This window comes from Callorhinus ursinus, unplaced genomic scaffold (genome assembly GCF_003265705.2).
Source record: "Callorhinus ursinus isolate GAN/ISIS: 27379988/994484 unplaced genomic scaffold, GSC_fseal_2.0 scaffold51, whole genome shotgun sequence".
NCBI classification, from domain to species: Eukaryota; Metazoa; Chordata; class Mammalia; order Carnivora; family Otariidae; genus Callorhinus; species Callorhinus ursinus.
The window spans coordinates 8,669,841-8,682,890 of record NW_027397113.1 but is presented as its reverse complement, the minus strand read 5'-3'; the positions used below and the strand labels follow the sequence as shown (position 1 = coordinate 8,682,890).

The 13,050-nt window shown below is 60.5% G+C and overlaps 1 protein-coding gene across 6 annotated transcripts in view; it reads left to right on the top strand.

The window, feature by feature from the left end:
- DAGLA (diacylglycerol lipase alpha) overlaps positions 1 to 13,050 on the top strand; it is a 62,419-nt gene that overhangs the window by 29,376 nt on the left and 19,993 nt on the right. For 5 of the 6 annotated variants that reach the window (XM_073883633.1, XM_025878770.2, XM_073883634.1 and 2 more), the window contains 4 exons: positions 7,525 to 7,663; positions 8,063 to 8,274; positions 9,704 to 9,805; positions 10,248 to 10,386. In XM_073883633.1, the coding sequence (XP_073739734.1) occupies positions 7,569 to 7,663; positions 8,063 to 8,274; positions 9,704 to 9,805; positions 10,248 to 10,386 (548 nt within the window). In that variant the 5' untranslated portion in view covers positions 7,525 to 7,568. Of the gene's footprint in view, positions 1 to 6,253; positions 6,407 to 7,524; positions 7,664 to 8,062; positions 8,275 to 9,703; positions 9,806 to 10,247; positions 10,387 to 13,050 lie in introns of those variants that run through there. The other variant, XM_073883637.1, reaches the window with a different exon arrangement.

Here is a 13,050-nt window from a genome sequence, read left to right as displayed (position 1 = left end):
GGGGAAGGTGCTCTGGGGACAGAGGGCACGAGAGGCAGTGGTGTGCCCTTCCTGCTCCCCGCTGCACCAGGCACGCTGTGTTAGTCCCAGGGCCCATCTCGTGCTGAAACCCAGCCCCAGCCCTGGGCAGGCTTGGCTCTGTCTTCTGCTCGGGCACAGCTGAGGCGTGAAAAGCAACAGCTTTTGGGCCCCTAACTTGGGTAGCACACACCCGGGCCCAGGCTGGTGGCGCACGCGGCCCCCAGCCCACGCGTGCTTTCTCTCCGCTGCCTCCTTCGGCTCCTTCCCCCTTCCCGTTGCCTTCCAGAGCCCAGCCTCTGTGTGGGGCCGCAGACCTGGGAAGGAGAAGGGGCATTCGGGGTGGAAGGAACGTGTGTGGGTCTTGGTGTCTGTGTGTGGGAATAAGGAGTCGGACGGAAGGAGGCAGATTCTTTTTTTCCTTACAAGTAACTCAGGGAGACTGCTTGAAATCGCAGCTCCTTGTCGTGGGATCTTTGGGCAAATGCTGCACCTCCCTGAGCCGTGGTTTCTTCATCTGTGAAGCTGGGGTAACAGCCTGATGAGGCTGGAATGAGACCACATTACAGCTTTCGCTCTGTGCTCCCTCCCGGCCCCACAGCCTGCTTGCCTCCAGACAGGCCATGGGGCCCTCGTGGGCCCAGTCTTCCTCATCTGCACAATAGGCCAATCCCCACTCTCTCCCACGTGGCGGTGCGACCATGAGTCTGCAGCCACATGGAGACCCGGAGACTTCTTTATGGTTTCCAGGGCCCTGCCCTCTCACGCTGGGAGGGGAGTTTTGAAGCCAACTTCTGCGTTCAGAAGCAGGCATTTGGTTGAGGCCCGCTCCTCAGAGGCCGCGTGTCACGGTTAGGACACGGGCTCTGGAATTAGGCTGTGTGACCCTGGGCAAGTCACTTCTCCTCATCTGTAAAATACAGGTAGTAGCAGTACCCGCCTCCCAGAGTTGTTCTGAGAACCGAGTCATGTGTGCCAAGGGCTTAGACCAGGCCCAAGACGTGGTAGGCAACTGACAAACGCTAGAGGAAGCGAAACGACTGGGTCCCCCACCTTACAGGTGGGCTGTCTCCTCCCCATCAGCCTGACACCCTGGGACTGCCCTGCAGTTTCAGGAAATCAGAACCAGGTTACTCTGTGTTGATCCCCTCCCTCTGCAGGTGCTCTTGTGGACGCCACATGAGTGAGCAGGGAGGTTAACCTAGCTCTCTAACTAGCCATGGAGCTGCGAAGGCGGGGGGGGGGGGGTGGGGGTCTGCCTACCACCGAAGCCCATGCTCTGGACACTGCTAAAGATGGCAAGAACCATCTGCCAGCACAGTTTGGCAAGGGGGTGGCCCATTGGTAAGCCCGTCCCAGCTAGGATGGAGCCTCTGGGGGCCGCCGGTCACCCTGCAGGCTCACGGGGGCCCAGCCGCACTGCAGTCACCCCCCCAGGTCAGACGCCCTTCTGCACCGAGACTAGACGAGCTCCAGCATCCAACATGGCAACAATCGGAATCCGACCAAGCTAGCAGACAGCAGGCACCTGTCCTTCTCACCTTGTTTGGAGCACCTTCCCATTTCAAAGCCCTTCCAAATGGAGAATCCCATTCATTGTGGGGTAGGGAGGGAGTCCTATGCCCTCTGCTCTGGGAACCGAGGATCAAAACGCCCTGCAGAGCTCAAAGAGACCTTATAGACTACCCAGTTTCCTTTTTCACTTTGGCCACCGGGAAGCATGGAGTCTAATAATAGTTTTACACATGGTTCCTATGAGAGCCTTTATGTCTTCTTAACACGTGTGCAACCGATTCCCCCCCCCCACCTTCTATTTTAATTTCCTTAGTTTTTGTGCTGACGTGTGTTTGTTCTTAAATTCATGCTCCCCCTCTTCATTGTTTCTGGTTCCTATAACGCACACATAGCCATTTGTTGTGAAATCGAGTAAATGCTAACATAAGTACAAAACCACAAGCCTCCTATTGGTAGCCCAGGCTCCTTATTGTCCAGAAGAGGAAACTGAGGTTTGGAGGGGCAGTGACACTCTGGCCCGGGGACGCTGCTCTTGGTCCGGGACTGGCAGCTCTAGATGTGGCTAGGCCCGGCCTGTTGCCAGCCATAGTAGGGACCCTGCCACGGGAGGTGGAGGGCCAGCCACAGATAACTCTGTTTGAAACGGAACATGTGGTTGATGGCTTCTCGGGGACGGATCTCATGTGGACCGGCCAGCTTCCGAGAGGGTCACGCGTCAGGAGCGTGAAAGAGCTCTCTCATGGGGAGTCGGGGCGGGGGGGGGGTCCTCTGAGCCGCAGGGCCTCCTTCGGGAGTAATGCTGTCGGGGGGTGCGTTGGCTGGCCACTTGGCGTGTGACAGCCGCTGTCCTCAGCGTATGGCTCATCTAACCCTGTGAGAGTTCTGAGGTAGGTACTGTTCTTAGCCCATTTTAGAAATGAGGAGCGGAGGCACAGAGAGGTCAGTAACTTGTCCAAGGTCACACAGCCGGTCAGTACAGAGCCAGCGCTCGGGCACGGTCTGTTTTTAGAGCATGCCTGCCGTGAGGGTGGAAGGTAATTAGTCCAGAACTTGGGGCACAGGAGGTGCTCACCTTATGGCAGGACCCATGGCCTGGACCTGGCAGTTATCCCTGTCTTCCAGCTCAACCTTCAGCCTGTCCTGGAGGCCTGGGGCCCACTCAGGCCAGGCGGGAGATCTCATGGGCTGACCTGGAAGCTGGAGGTAGCCCTCAATGGGCCTCCCACAGCATGTCATCCTGTTTCCTGTGGGGGCTGGGCTCAGCCCGGCTCCAGTGACAGGGCCCCGCTCCCGTCTCCCACCAGCTCTGGGCCATCTGGGAGGGTAGACACAAGAGCCATGCCCTCCTCCTCCCTCACCTGGGGGCTCTCGGCACCCCGCTGGCTAGCACCTGTTGTGAAAGGGCTCTTCTCCCCAAAAACCTGCTCCCAGGGCCACCCCCAAGGGGACCTTAGGACCAGAGGATGAGGCCCAGCCTGGGGTGCTTTAGCCAGCCACCCCCCAAGGCCCGCGGCGAGGGCAGGTTAGCCTGTCTGGGCTTATAACCTGTTCGGTCCAGCCCTTTCCTACCAGCTGGTGCCAGCCATGGGCATCAGCAGCACCTGCCCAGACCCCAGCACCCAGTCACAGGTCACCCTGCCAGCAAGTCCTCAGAGAGCCCAGGAGCTCGATTACGACAGGCCCACGAATAGACCCTTGGCATCTGCTGGGGCCTGTGCCGGCCTTCGTGACCGTGTCCCAGCCAGTTCCTGCTACAGCCCTCTGAGGGGTGGGGTTATCCCCGATTTGCAGACCAAGAAACTAAAGCCCCAGACTGTCAAGAGAGCCAGAGGAGGGGAAAGATGGTTCTCCCTCAGTGGTCAGGGGAGGCACTGGGGTGGGACATCTCCCAAAAAGCCAAGGATGTGTGCGAAGAGGGAAAGGAGCCATGTCTCTGGTCCTTGCGGCTGGAGGGGAGATGTTGCAGCAGCTTTGGGGGGCTGGAGTGGTGGTTTGGGGCTCTGAGGCTGCTCAGGAGGAGAGGGGCTGGTCTGAGGTAAGATGTGTTCACACCCCAGGGGCACAGATGGACGACGCTGCAAGACCCGGGCCCTTAGGGGCTCTGATTGAGCTGGGGTGGGGCTAGGCAGCCAGGAATTGGCAAGTTGGCTGTAAGACACTGTGCCCAGGGCTACACTGGGACGAGAGGTCTGGGGATCCCGTAAGGGAGCAGCCTGTTCTGCCTGAGAAGAGTGGGGTTGGGGGGTGGGTGCTGTCAGGGATGGTTTCAAAGAGGCCATGACTCTTGGCTGGCCTGGAAAGATGAGTAGCATTTTGCCTGGCAGAGGACCTGGAGTAAGCAGAGCATGGAATCGTCCAGTGAGGCGTTTTTAGGGAAACAACAAGTTTTGGGGGGAGTTGGGAAAGAAAGGTGGGGCCAGTGTGAGAAGGGGATGGAGTGCCTCCCCAGCCAGAAGGAACCGGCTGGCTGAAGGCAGGTTCTGTGCCTGTAGCTGACTACGTCCTGAATCCCCAGGGGTTGGAGGGTATCTTTCTGGCGCAGGACTCAGAGAGGGCAAGGCACCTGCACGGGGTTGCACAGCCTGCCAGCCAGAGACTAAGACCCTTAGCCACTGCCTGAAGGGGCTTGGACTTTATCCTGCAGGCATGGGGAGCCACCGGAGGTCTTTAAAATAGGAGATAGCATGTGCATTTTTTAAAAAAAGAGTTTTGTATCTTTAGAAAGGAACTCCCAAAATGGTTACTACTTAACTTGGGGGCCTGAATCGGCAGCAGGGAAATGGGGTTTTGTGGATGGGGGCAGAAAGGGACCCCCAAGGGCCACTCAAGTCAAACTGTCCACGTGAGGAGGTTCTTGGCACCCCATTCAGACCTGCCTGAGCTGGGGGCCCAGCCAGGGGATATGGGGAGCCCCTAGCAGTGCCTCTGTTGTCCCCTGCTGGAGGGGGCCCCACTCCCGCCCTGGAGGTGCCACTGGTCTGGGGTAAGGAGGGGAGTCTGTGGGTCCTACAAATGCCGTTGTTGGAGGGCGTCGACCCTGTGCCCCAAGGGGGGAGAGCCAGAGGAGGTGCTTTGTGGCAGCTCCAGACCAGGAAGGAGCCTCTGCCCTCCCCCTCCTGAGACATTTCCTCCAGATGAAATCACATCCCAGCAGGGGAACAGGCCCCCATTGTGAAGGGCTGGGGTCTCAGAGAAAGGGTGCCTTTCAGGCCCTTAAAAAGAGCAGCCCTGCGATTGATGAGTCCGCATGGAATGGAGTGGCCAGCCTCTCCCAGCAGCACGGGCCCTGTCACCCCCATCCCACACACCCGTGACCTGTCGTTGACCAGCTGAACTATCCACTAGCCCAGGCGGGGGAGGGGCGGCTGGTCCACCGGGGCTCTCAAGCTCGTCCTCTGCCTCACCCGCTCACTGGGCCTGTCCCTGGCATTATCCAGCACGTCTGGGGCCTCTGCAGACGTTCTCCCCCGCGGTCCTCACCAGAACTTTAGCAGGTGGAGTCGAGTGACATTTTACAGATAAGGAAACTGAGGCACAGCTAGTAAGTCACACAACCAGTGGGTGGTGGGGCCCAGCTTCGAAGCCAGGCAGCCTGGGCACCCAGCCCTGTGCCCAGGATTCTGCAGTGGTGCTCTGGCCGCAGGGACAGGCTGGAGGAGCAGGGTGTGGTGCCCAGGCCTGTACCAGGGCACCCAGTGGGGTCAGCCCAAAGGAGCCCTGCCACATGATCTAGGTGGGCACTGGCCCTGAGCACGGCTGCTGGCCTCAGGCTGGTCACCCCCTGAGCCTGGGCAGAGGCTGCCACTGGCCGTATCTCTCCAGCGTCTTGCCACATCTCGGGCTACGTCTGCACGGCCGGGAGCCAGGCCCTCCCCACTTCCCGCCAGAGAGCAGGGAGGGCAGGGCCGTGTGCACAGGCGGGGCTGTGTGTGCGCGTTTGCAGGTGTGAGGTGAATGGCACGTGTGGGTTGAAGGAGCGTTGGCCAGTCTAGACTCCCAGAAGTGAAGGGTGGGGATGAGAGGCGGGTGCCCCTCGAGGTGATTGGGGAGAGGGCCTTCCGCAGGGCGCACCTGAGAACAAGGTGTTCTGGGCGGGACCCTCACCCTCCAGCCCCTCTGGGACGGCACTCCCCTTCAGCCGCCCCCGCGGGGGGGGGTTCCCTCGGATTAGTGCTTAGAGGGGCTTGGGACCTGCTGCACCTGCTGGGACCCCCTCCCCCAGCCTGACCTCTCAGTCATCCCGTTCGTGTGAGGGGGCCCCATGAGCCCAGTATTTTTAAGGTGAGCCACCTGGAGACAGGGGCCTTAGAGAAACGGGGGGGCTGAAACACCACTCTTGACCGCTCCGTCCTGCCCCAGCCCGGCTCCCAGCCCGCGGTGTCTCAGCCCCTCCCGTCCCGGGCCGTCAGCCGCTGGTCTGGTCGGGGACGGGCACCCTGCTGGAGCCCCAGACCCCCACCCCCGCCCGGCCACCCCTCCATGCGGCTCCCGCGCTCTTCATCCTTCTCCCACTTCCCACAATCCGCGCTCTGACTCCTCCTTGGAGAGAGAGGGATGACATCACTTCCTGAGGGGGGGAGGAGTAGGCACGACCCCGCCAGGCTAGCCCGCCAGGCCGCCAGCTCGCAGGGAGCAGCCTGGCTGCTGAAGTGGCTGCACCAGAGAGAGAGGGACCGAGACAGGCCAGCCCGGACATGCCGGCTGGCCAGCCGGCCCCATGGCCCCTCGTCCAACCTGAGCGCCGTGCCCACCGGCCGGGGGATACTTGGTCACTTGCTTCCCGAGTGATGCTGGTCTCCGAGGACACTCGCTTTCCCCGGAGCCATCACCGGGGAGAGGAGGACTTGCCGCCCGCCTCTGAACCAGGTGCCATGTAAGCCTCTGGGCCTGGGGGCAGCTGCCCAGCAGCGGGGCATCCACCCCCACTGCAGGGGTTCCTCTGCACAGTTCAGCGCAGGGCTACCCTGGAGCCTCTCACCAGTATCTCCCAGACCAACCCCCCCTCCCCCGTGTGGGGAGCCTCCTGGCCTGCAGCGCTCCCTTTGCTCCTAGGTCTCTAGGGCGTGGGGGCCCTGGATTCCTGGGCCCTCCTCCCTGAGCTTGCCTGTGGCTGATCTGAATTCAGCTTCAGCGAGTTTTCAACCGGGCGGCAGAGGCTGCATGGCTCAGGGTGGGCATGGGAGGTGTGGTTGCCAGGAGGATGGGATGCCCTGCAGGACTCACTCACCACCCTTCCAGCAGAGGGGCTGGGTGGCCCCAGTCATGCCCCTGACCCCAGATCCCAGCTCTGTCCCTCCCTACCAAGAGGCATAGCTGTGGTTGGGCACTCTGTCTGGTGAGTGTGAAATCGAGGCATAGAGCATACTCCCAGGGGTCCAGCAAAGCAAGAAACTGAAGATCTCATTCAACACATCTTTACTGAGCACCTGCTATGTGCTGGGTGCTCTCCTGCCTCCATACTTGCTAGATCCATGCATGCCCTCCCCCGCCTCCCCAAGGTCTTCAGCCTTCTACCTGTCTTGTTTGGTTTGTGCTGAGGGACAGGCTCGTGCTTGGTCTGGGAAGCCCCCACCCCACCCCCAAGGACTACATGCACTGGTCCAGGTCTCCTTGAGAAAAGGCAGCAGGAGAGCTGGGGCTCCCCTCATCCCATGTAGGGGGAGGCAGGGGTGAGCCCGGGTCTTTAATGGAAGTGATCAGTTACTATTGCAGTAACCCTAGGGAGAGCCAATTCCAAAGGGCTGGTGCCAGTCTTGGGGACAAGAGAATCCTCAGGGGTAAGGCCGCAGCCTGTCTCTGGCTGCAGAGGGTGGATAGGGTTGGAGGTGGATCCTGCCCAGCCGTGGATCAGCATTTCCAATGGCCGGGAAGCATCCGGGCCGTGGGGCCTGGGAGAGATGCTGGTGTGCTGTGCACACCTGGCCAGGAGTGTGGTGGCCCCGGCTGCCGCAGCAGCCCAGGCAGCCCACAGGGTCCTCCGCTGTCTTTCAGGAGGTGAGCACCAGGCCCGCTGAGCCTCTGCAGAGCTGCCAGCCATGCCCGGGATTGTGGTGTTCCGGCGGCGCTGGTCTGTGGGCAGTGACGACCTTGTCCTGCCAGCCATCTTCCTCTTCCTCCTGCACACCACCTGGTGAGTCTTAGGGCCGTGCCACAGGCCTGGAAGAAGGCTTTCTGGCCGTCCGTCCCGACCCTGTCATGCTCCCGGCTCCTAGGAGTTGTTGGTGTCTGGAGCACCCACCGCTTAGGGAGATGCCCACGTGGAGCCCAGAGACCCTGCCTGGCCACCCCTGGACCCAGCACCATCACTGGGCAGGGCTGCCACCACTCCCCGCCCACGGCCAGCAGCTGGGCTCCCTGCTCTCGCTTCCCTGTCCCCGGCCGCCCCTGTCCTCAGAGGCACTAGCTGCCAGGTGGACAGTGGTCCTGAGCCCGAAGCAGTGAAGCCCTCTAGCTGCTGAGTCCCGGCTGGCCAGGGTCCATGGGAGGTGCCCAGACTGCCCGGCCCCCTCTCACGTGTGCCTCTCTGCAGGTTTGTGATCCTGTCTGTGGTGCTCTTCGGCCTGGTCTACAACCCAAACGAGGCCTGCTCCCTCAACCTAGTGGACCACGGCCGCGGCTACCTGGGCATCCTGCTGAGCTGCATGATCGCCGAGATGGCCATCATCTGGCTGAGCATGCGCGGGGGCATCCTCTACACAGAGCCCCGCGAATCCATGCAGTACGTGCTCTACGTGCGCCTGGGTAAGGGCCACCTGCCGTGGGTGGGGGCTGCTCCAGACCACCCCCACCTCCACCCGCCTCCCTGGGCTCCATCACTGAGTCGGCCAGCATTTGTGGGGCACATGCGATGGGCCAGACCCTGGGCCAGCACCAGGGTCCAGCCGCGAACCAGCAGACTTACTGGGCTTGCGTTCTAGACCAGGGGTGGGCAAACTGCAGCCCGAGGGCCACATCCAGCCTGCCGTCTGTTTTTGTAAATAAAGTTTTATTGGAACCCAGCCACACTCATTCACTGATGTACTCACTGTCTCTGGCTGCTCGTGCGCAGTGCGGCAGAGCTGAGTAGTCAGGACAGAGAAGATGACCTGCGAAGTCTACAATATTTACTCTGCCCTTACAGGGGAAGTTTGTTGGCCCCTGTTCTAGGCCAAGCACCTCTAGCTTCTGCTACTTTGAAATCCTCCCCCAAGGAGAGCCCCCCTTCCCAGGAAGCCCCTCAGGGGTCCGGATCAGCTCCCTGGAGGGCCCGCCTGTGTCTTCTTTCCCGGCTTGGGTTCCAACCACTCCTCCCCATCTTTCTCGAGCGTGCTTTCAGGAGCTGTGCTAAGCCCTTCCCCTTGTTAGCTGCGGGAGGAGCCATTATTGGTCTCCCTTTACAGATGAGGAATCTGGGGGCCCCCCTCCCCGGGGAGGTTAATTAGCTCCCTCAGGGTCACATGGCTATAGAGAGAGAGAGAGAGAGAGAGAGAGAGAGAGAGTGTGTGTGTGTGTGTGTGTGTGTGTGTGTGTGTGAGTGAGAGCTGAGATTTGAACCCAGCTTGTCTGTCTCCAAAGCCCGGCCTCTCAGCTGCCTCGGGCACTGCCTCTGGAGCTGGGTCCTCTAAGGCTTTCCCGTGCCCCCAGCCCCCTGGCCTGAGCAGCAGCTGCTGCCTGCGGGGGCCCCTCCCTCCTCCTGCCCCGAGTGCTGGAGCCTCCTTCTGGGAAATAGCAGTCTCCGTGAGATGAACCCTCTCTCATCTAATTCTCCGCAGTCCTGTAACGCAGACGTTGTCACCCCATTTTACAGATGAGGAAGCGGAGGCCCAGGGAGATTAGGTAACTTGCCTAAGATACGTCTGATAGCAGAGTTCATGGACATAAGTCTAAAATCCTGAAAGAACAGAGAAATGCCTCTTCATCATCCGCCCCTGCGATCACCCTCTCAGGGAGGTGTCGGGGGGCCTGAGGACACTTACGCTAGAACAGGTGGTGGGTGCGTCGTAGCAGGACAGAGCGGTGGTGGGACAGCCGCGCTCCCTGGGCCCTACCTGCCACGAGGCCTGTGCCGGGGGGAGGGGGTGGGCGGGGGTCTGGTGCCCCTGCTGCAGAGGGGCCAGGTGGAGGCTCCAGGGCCCTTCCCGGGCAGGCAGACCGTGGCCGTCCTTCAGCCTGGTCCCTGCTCTCCTCGCAGCCATCCTGGTGATCGAGTTCATCTATGCCATCGTGGGCATCGTCTGGCTCACTCAGTACTATACCTCCTGCAACGACCTCACTGCCAAGAATGTCACCCTCGGTATGTCAGCCAGCCCCAGGGGTGGCCGGGACGGGGTCATTTCAGAGAGGATGCAGCTCAGGCACCTCCCAAGGGGGACGGTTGCTGTGAGGACACCGGGCAGGACGGTGGCTGAGGCTGTGGGCTTCTTCCCGTGCTCGGCCACCTGCCCTCAAGGGAACCTGCTGTGGAGGGGTGGGCAACAGTGGAGGGCCCCTCAGCTCCTCACTGGAAACCCCCAGAGCTGCCTGCTCTGTACCCAGGCTGGGCCTTGGGGTCATGGCTCAGCACGGGGCAACCAGGTGGCCAGAGGCTGGGGTCAGGGGCTTCTGAGCCTTGCTCTTGGGCCCCAGAAGCAGATGATGATAGGGAGGCGCCAGGGCCCCTTTCCACAGAGCAGGTGAGCCAGGGAGGACCCCCCCCCCAGTACCTCCACCTCTTGCTTCCCACTGCTGCCCTGCAGGGATGGTCGTCTGCAACTGGGTGGTCATCCTCAGTGTCTGCATCACTGTCCTCTGCGTCTTCGACCCCACGGGCCGCACCTTTGTCAAGCTGAGAGCCACCAAGAGGCGGCAGCGCAACCTCCGGACCTACAACCTCCGGTGAGTCGGCCGGGCGGGCGGGCAGCCCCCCCAGGAGATTTGCGGGCAGGTGGGCAGAGCTGGCCCCCATGCCTCCCGAACCACATATCAGCTTGTGGGAGCCATTGGTGACAGTCTTAGCCTCCCCCGGCCTCAGTTTCCTGGTCTGTAAAGTGGGAATCGTGACTGCTCAGACTGCAGCTGTGAGATTTCAATAAAACAAGTGCAGAGCGGTTGATGCTCTGCTCACACGTTTGGTACGTGCTCAGTCAGTTCGGCCATCGTGACCATTGGCACCATCTTCAGTGCTGTTAACCATGCGGTCATCACAGCAGGACGCACGCCCGAGCCAAGCCAAGCACATGGGGCTGCTTGAGGGGGCTGTTAGCATCATCCCCGCAACACAGACAGAGCTGGGACTTGCCCGAGTGGAATATGGTGGGGCTCGGCTCCCGCCCAGGCGGTCTGGCTTTAGGGCCCTTGCTCTTTTTTTTTTTTTTTTTTTTAAAGATTTTATTTATTTATTTGAGAGAGAGACAGAGATAGCGACAGAGAGCACAAGTGGGGAGGAGAGGGAGGAGCAGACTCCCCACTGAGCAGGGAGCCCGATGCGGGGCTCGACCCCAGGACCCTGGGATCATGACCTGAGCCGAAGGCAGGCACCTAACCCACTGAGCCACCCAGGCGCCCCCTAGGGCCCTTGCTCTTAACCACCAGGCTGGGCTCCCTCTAGGATTAAGGGGCCTGGAGAAGGTTAATCAAGGAAGGCTTCCTGGAGGGGGTAAGATTTGCACGGTGTTTCGAAGGAAGGGGAATGCTGTGCCATGGTAAAGAAAATGAGAGAATCCAGGGTCACAGGAATTCCTGTTTAGTGAAAGAAAAAGATCGGCGGGGGGGAGAGGGGGGCTTCCGGGGGAGGGGCACCGAGCTTCTACTATGACTTAGGCCCTGCCATGAGCCCTTTCTACCATCAGCCCGTTCAGTCCTTTCGCCGACCCTGGTGCCCTTAGGAGACCCATTCTACAGATGAGGAGTCCAAGTTCTGGAGAGGGCAGGTCACTTGCCACAGGTCATGTTGACGGGGAGCAGATCTGGCACTCCATCCCCAGGGCAGGGGAGTCAGGAGCCCTCGGCCAGACCGGCGGGTTGCCCAGGCCCCCAGGCCCAGTGGGAATTCTCCTCACCCCACCCTCCTGCGCCTCTGCTTTCAGCTCCCCTCAGGCCCTCCACGTCAGCTCGGCAGATCGGCCAGAGCCACACCCGCGCCTGGGCTGGCCACCTCCCAGCCCAAAATACCAGGTCTTGGAGCCAAGGCCCCGGAGTCTGTTCTCCCTCCTGGCGTAGCAGGCCACCACCACCCGTCCCATTTTGCTCATTCTGAGCATACGCCCCCACCTGACCTGGTTTCTAGGCTTCTGGGGCCCTGGGGAAAAAAATCTCCCCTCCCTGACTCTGGGTAATTGCCTTTGGGGCCCAGGGAAGCCAGCGCCTTTGCAGTCGGGGACTGAAGTTTTAATTAGAAAGTTTTCCTGCAGTTTCGGGTCCTGTGGGGGTAAGTGAGAGGCCTCAGAGCTCATGGGCTCTGACCTGTTGCGTCTTCTCCAGCTCTCTGCAGGGGTCGGAAGGGCAGGCCTAGGCTGTGGCTTGGTTAATGTGACCACCTCTCGGGCTGGCCTCCACTGGCCCTCCCTCAGCTCTGAAACCAACAGTTTTTCTAACAGGGACATTTTCAAGCCTGCCTGCCCTTCATCCACTTCCAGGTTTGGGGACGCACACAGCCCCCCACCCCCCCACCCCGTGCCACACTGATAGGTTATTTTAGCATCTTTGGAAGTCAGGAAGCTGTTTAAGCCCCGGGCCCTCTCTCCTGCCAATGAAATCTGGTAGAGGTGGGGAGATGGGTTCTTCCCAGCACTGCTCCCTGGGAGCCTTGACCTTGGATCTTTGCAGGGGCGTCTGCACTCCCAGAGGGGTGCTGGGTCCATGTACTTGCCGTCCAGCTTCACAATCGGCCTGTGCTGGTCTCTAACTGATGCATTAGGCCAAACCTTTCCCTGGCTCCATCTGCCTCCTGGTGGGCATAAGGGGTAGTGCAGCAAAGCGTACAGTCAGCCCTCGATCAGCCAGAGGCCCAGCAGGAACTACGCTTTGAATGTTTAAAAGCCCATTAGATTAGAAAGGGTTAAAGAATGTGATGCTCTGGGATCCCGGATGGCCAGCACGCTGTCCTTCTATCAAGCCCCTGGCAGGGGCACGTTGCTTTGTGATGTAAGGCTGCCCAAGTCCCTTAGAGCTCGTAGATTCCAGAAGCAGCAGTTCCCTTGTATCCTTCTTACCCTCTCCTAACCCCTCCCCTAGTCCTGGAAAGCCCTGTGGCCTTCCCTGTCCTTGTGGCCCACTGCCTTATGGAACTAGGGCTGTAGGAAGCAGCGCTTCGCTGCAGAGGGAAGCCAGAGGGCTCGGGAAGGAGGGCCTGGCCTGTCACTCCTGATGGATGCTAAGTGCCTTGCAATCATTCGGGGTCACCCGTGCCTTCCCCTCCGGACCCCCAAGCATTAGCATCTTCAGGGACCGGAGAGAGGGGAGGGCACGTGTCACAAAAGCAAACCAGCCTCTTCTCGCTCAGTCTGGAAGCTTGCATATTTAATGTTGGGTCTCTTAAATTTATGCTCAAAACACACCGAT